This window comes from Nansenia antarctica, assembly GCF_963989245.1.
Source record: "Nansenia antarctica genome assembly, chromosome: 3".
NCBI classification, from domain to species: domain Eukaryota; kingdom Metazoa; phylum Chordata; class Actinopteri; order Argentiniformes; family Microstomatidae; genus Nansenia; species Nansenia antarctica.
In genome coordinates, this window is record NC_137688.1 from 32,975,200 (window position 1) to 32,979,199 (window position 4,000).

The following is a 4,000-nucleotide window of genomic DNA, read 5'->3' on the forward strand; positions in this document are numbered from 1 at the left end:
ACACACACACCACACAGAGACACATACACACACACACACACACACACACACACACACACGCACACACACACACAGAGCAGCAGTAAACATCAGTCTGGTTGACAGATGAGGAAGGGTTTTAGAACCAGGTAGAGAATCTGGCTGTGAGAGTGTCACAATCCCACGCCTCTACAGACAGGGGAGGCTGGCGGAGGTAGAAATCAGTGGACGGGGCTCATCGTAACGCGTGGAATGGTATCAAACCCTACGTGGAACGGAGTGAAGAATGGTATTAAAAAACATTTGTAACCATTAGGGGCGGCTGTGGCGCAGAGGGTAGAGCCGGTGTCTAATGATCGTAACAAGGTCGGCAGATCGGCGTTTCGAACCCCGGCTGGCCACATGTTGAGGTGTCCCTGGTCAAGACACCAAATCCCACATTTCTCCCAATGCGCGGACCGGCATCTTGCATGGTAGCTTGCCGCCATTGGTGTGTGAATGTGTGTGTCAACGGGTGAATGAGAGGACATTGTAAAAGCGCTATATAAGTCAGTCCATTTAACCAACAGCTGTTATGATTTTCGCTCCGCTAGATGGTTGCTCTACCGGGTACCCAGGACTTGCTTGGAACTTGGCAGAGCAGCTTTCTCTTATTTGGCGCCCTGGTCATGGAATAACCTCCAGAACACACTACAGATTAATAACCTGGTCATGGAATAACCTCCAGAACACACTACAGTTTAATAATCTGGTCATGGAATAACCTCCACAACACACTACAGTTTAATAATCTAGTCATGGAATAACCTCCAGAACACACTACAGTTTAATAATCTAGTCATGGAATAACCTCCAGAACACACTACAGTTTAATAATCTAGTCATGGAATAACCTCCAGAACACACTACAGTTTAATAACCTGGTCATGGAATAACCTCCAGAACATACTAAAGCTTAATAATCTGGTCATGGAATAACCTCCAGAACACACTACAGTTTAATAACCTTGTCTCCCTGGGAGAGTTCAAAGCTCTTATTAAGAAATGTGTAACAGAAGCGTGCAATTGCTATTCGTAAAATGGATTTTGTCATATTTATCTGTTGTCCCTTGTCTTGTCTTGTCTTGTTGTGTCTTGTCTTGTTGTCTTATTGTGCTTTATTGTCCGATCATGTTGTAACCTTGTACTTTACTGGTATGCTATCTTGGCCTCGAAAAAATAGATTTTAATCTCAAGGGACCTACTGGTTCAATAAAGGTTAAATAAATACAAAGTAATAGTATAACATAAGGGTATGTAGGCTATGGTACATTATCCTATGGATGGTGCGTTGTCAAAGGGCAGAATCATTCATCAACTCAACAGGTGACCCTCTGTGGCTCAGTTGGTGGAGCATGGAGCTAACACTTAGGTTGCGGGTTCAATTCCTGCTGGGACCGTATATACTGAAAGCTGTATGCTGTATGCATGCTTTTTAGATAAAAGCCTCAGCTTAATGGACTAGATAATATCGTCTGATGCCCGATATATCCACACGTTAAATAACGTCAGAGATTTCTATGGATCAAGTATAGCTCCTTGTGACACATGACTGACTGATGAGGTTGGTGTTTGCATTCTTAAGGAGACTAATTACCTAGTAGGCTAAATGAGTTACAAGTGGTGACACACTCACACACACACCACCTGATCTTCACAGTAGGTAATAGCGGGGGAAGGAATAGAAAGGTCAGTCCTGTCAAAATAATTCACTTTCTGAAGCCTGGCAACAGACGCTGCAGGCGGCGGCTGCGTTAGGGCCATACGAGGCTGATCGGGTTTCAAATAGACCGAAATACATGGGTTGCGTTCTTAAATTCGTTCTGAGAGCGCCAGAGCACACACTGGGGTCAACGTCACATGGAGACCAAGTAATTTGATTGGACAAGAGGCATTCCATGAGTTCTGATCAGATTTCCAGAGCGAATTTACGAACGCAGCCTCAGCATTTGAAATTCGGTGAATCCAGGCGTTATGAAATACATCATTCCACCATCAGAGCATGCACACGCACGTCATCATGTACGCGCTTCTCCGTCGCTTCAGGGAGGCTGCTGCTTCTCGACAACATGTTGATGCGGTCCACCTGCTACAGTTATTTTAAAACTATTTTTGTAAACATCTGTGTTCGATCAAATATTAATCACATGCAGTCTAATTAAACAGGACAACGTCGGTCAGAAAAGTTATTTTGTAACTTTGGTAAAAGAGTAGTAGAATTGTACAAACGTTTGCCTTAAATCTACCGACTGAAGTCCGCTCGTTGAGGCAACGACCCATCTTTTTAATATTGCCCATATTTTTTAACATTGCCTTTAAATGACTAAATGATTAAATGGTGATTATATAATGATTAAAGCACTTTGAGCTGCAACGTTTACATGAAAAGTGCTGTACAAATAACGGTTGTTGTTATTATTAGTATTATTAGTATTATTAGTATTATTACAACCACGGTACCACGGACCCATATGTGCAGACTGCTTTACTCACGTCCAGGAAAATAGACATTCCTTTCTTTAACTCCAGCTGAGTGTTGGCGTCCGCCGCCAGAGACTGCGCCTCCTCTGAGCAATCCATTTCCCAGCAATACTTTTATATTGAATAAGCGATAAACTGTGGCGATGTGAATCTTATATGAAGTCGCTGAGAAGGTAGAGAGAGTCAGTAGAGAACAGGAGGCCTAGGCGATATGATCCAACAGAATGAAGCACTGCTGTTGCGTCCGAACTGGTGGCGAAGAGCGTCTCTTGCGATAGCTAGAGTGTGTGTGTGTGTGTGTGTGTGTGTGCGTGTGTGTGTGTGTGTGTGTGTGTGTGTGTGTGTGCGTGCGCGTGCGCGTGCGTGTGCGTGTGTGTGTGTGTGTGTGTGTGTGTGTGTTGGGGGGGGGGGCTATTAATGTATTTTTTCTAATTATACTGAGACACGCATGCCATTGGTTTAAGATAATGGATTGCATTTCAGAGCTGTGTAATTATGGCAGAACATTTAAATCAAATTAAAATCGATACAAATTCAGTGGGGTTTGTTAATGTGGGGTATTGAACATATGCCGAAAGTATTATGCCGAAAAGCCGCACTGTGAACTCTGTGTTCTTTACTCTCTGTTCACTAGTAAGTGTGTTGGTTTCTGATAGAAAGCATAACCGAAGTGCATTGTGCTGTTACAGGTTACACACACTGGACGATTCATTATTAATTAGGGAACCAATGGCATGCTTATTATTACGCACATGCGCTAACATTTCTCGACAAATTAACTATGTAGTTCGTGTGGGTATCCTGCCCTCTAGTGGTCAACTCCCAGACATGGGTGGGCTTGTCATGTGTAGTATAATATTATTATGAACTATGACTATCACACAAAACTTCAAGGTGTTACCTATCAAATGGCATCAAATGTTACCTATCAAATCCTGCTTTTGTATCTGATCATTATATTTAACCTAGTAAATAAACTGAAGAATAGACAAGGTTTTTAGTAATCGAAATAAGGCCTGTCTCAATTTAGCATTTAGGAAAACAGTTGTTCAGACTACGTTCTTAAGTGTTCTAGACTATGGGACATTATTTGCATGCATGCTGCCTCTAACCCTAATTATAAAAAATAAGCCTGAATTTGCCTTTAGAGACATTGATGGAATACTCCCCAGGTCTCCCTTGGACTCCCTTGCTCTACTGCCCCTTTCTGGCAACAATGTTTGCTTATTGTTTATTACATTGTTGTTTTTTATTATATTGTTGTCTGTGTCTTTATGCACCAACTACACCAAGTCAATTTCCTGTAGGTGCGAATATACTTGACAATGAAAATAATTCATATTCTGAAAAAAGAGATTTTAATCTTAAGGGGCTTCCTGCTTAAATAAAGGTTACATATAATATAATTAATAAATAAATAAACAGCATGCCTATTACCCACCAGAGGGGTATTCCATCAACGCCGCTAAAGAAAAATCCAGGCCTATTCAGATACATTTCA

At 41.8% G+C, this 4,000-nt stretch overlaps 1 protein-coding gene across 1 annotated transcript in view; it reads right to left on the reverse strand.

Annotated features, from left to right (window-relative positions):
• The window catches only part of necab1 (N-terminal EF-hand calcium binding protein 1), a gene marked incomplete at both ends in the record, with an annotated part of 31,708 nt that extends 29,110 nt beyond the window's left edge, over positions 1-2,598 (reverse strand). The window contains one exon of the mRNA XM_080526453.1: positions 2,512-2,598. Within this exon, the coding sequence (XP_080382579.1) occupies positions 2,512-2,598 (87 nt within the window). The remainder of the gene's footprint in view (positions 1-2,511) is intronic.
• Between the last annotated feature and the right edge of the window lie 1,402 nt (positions 2,599-4,000).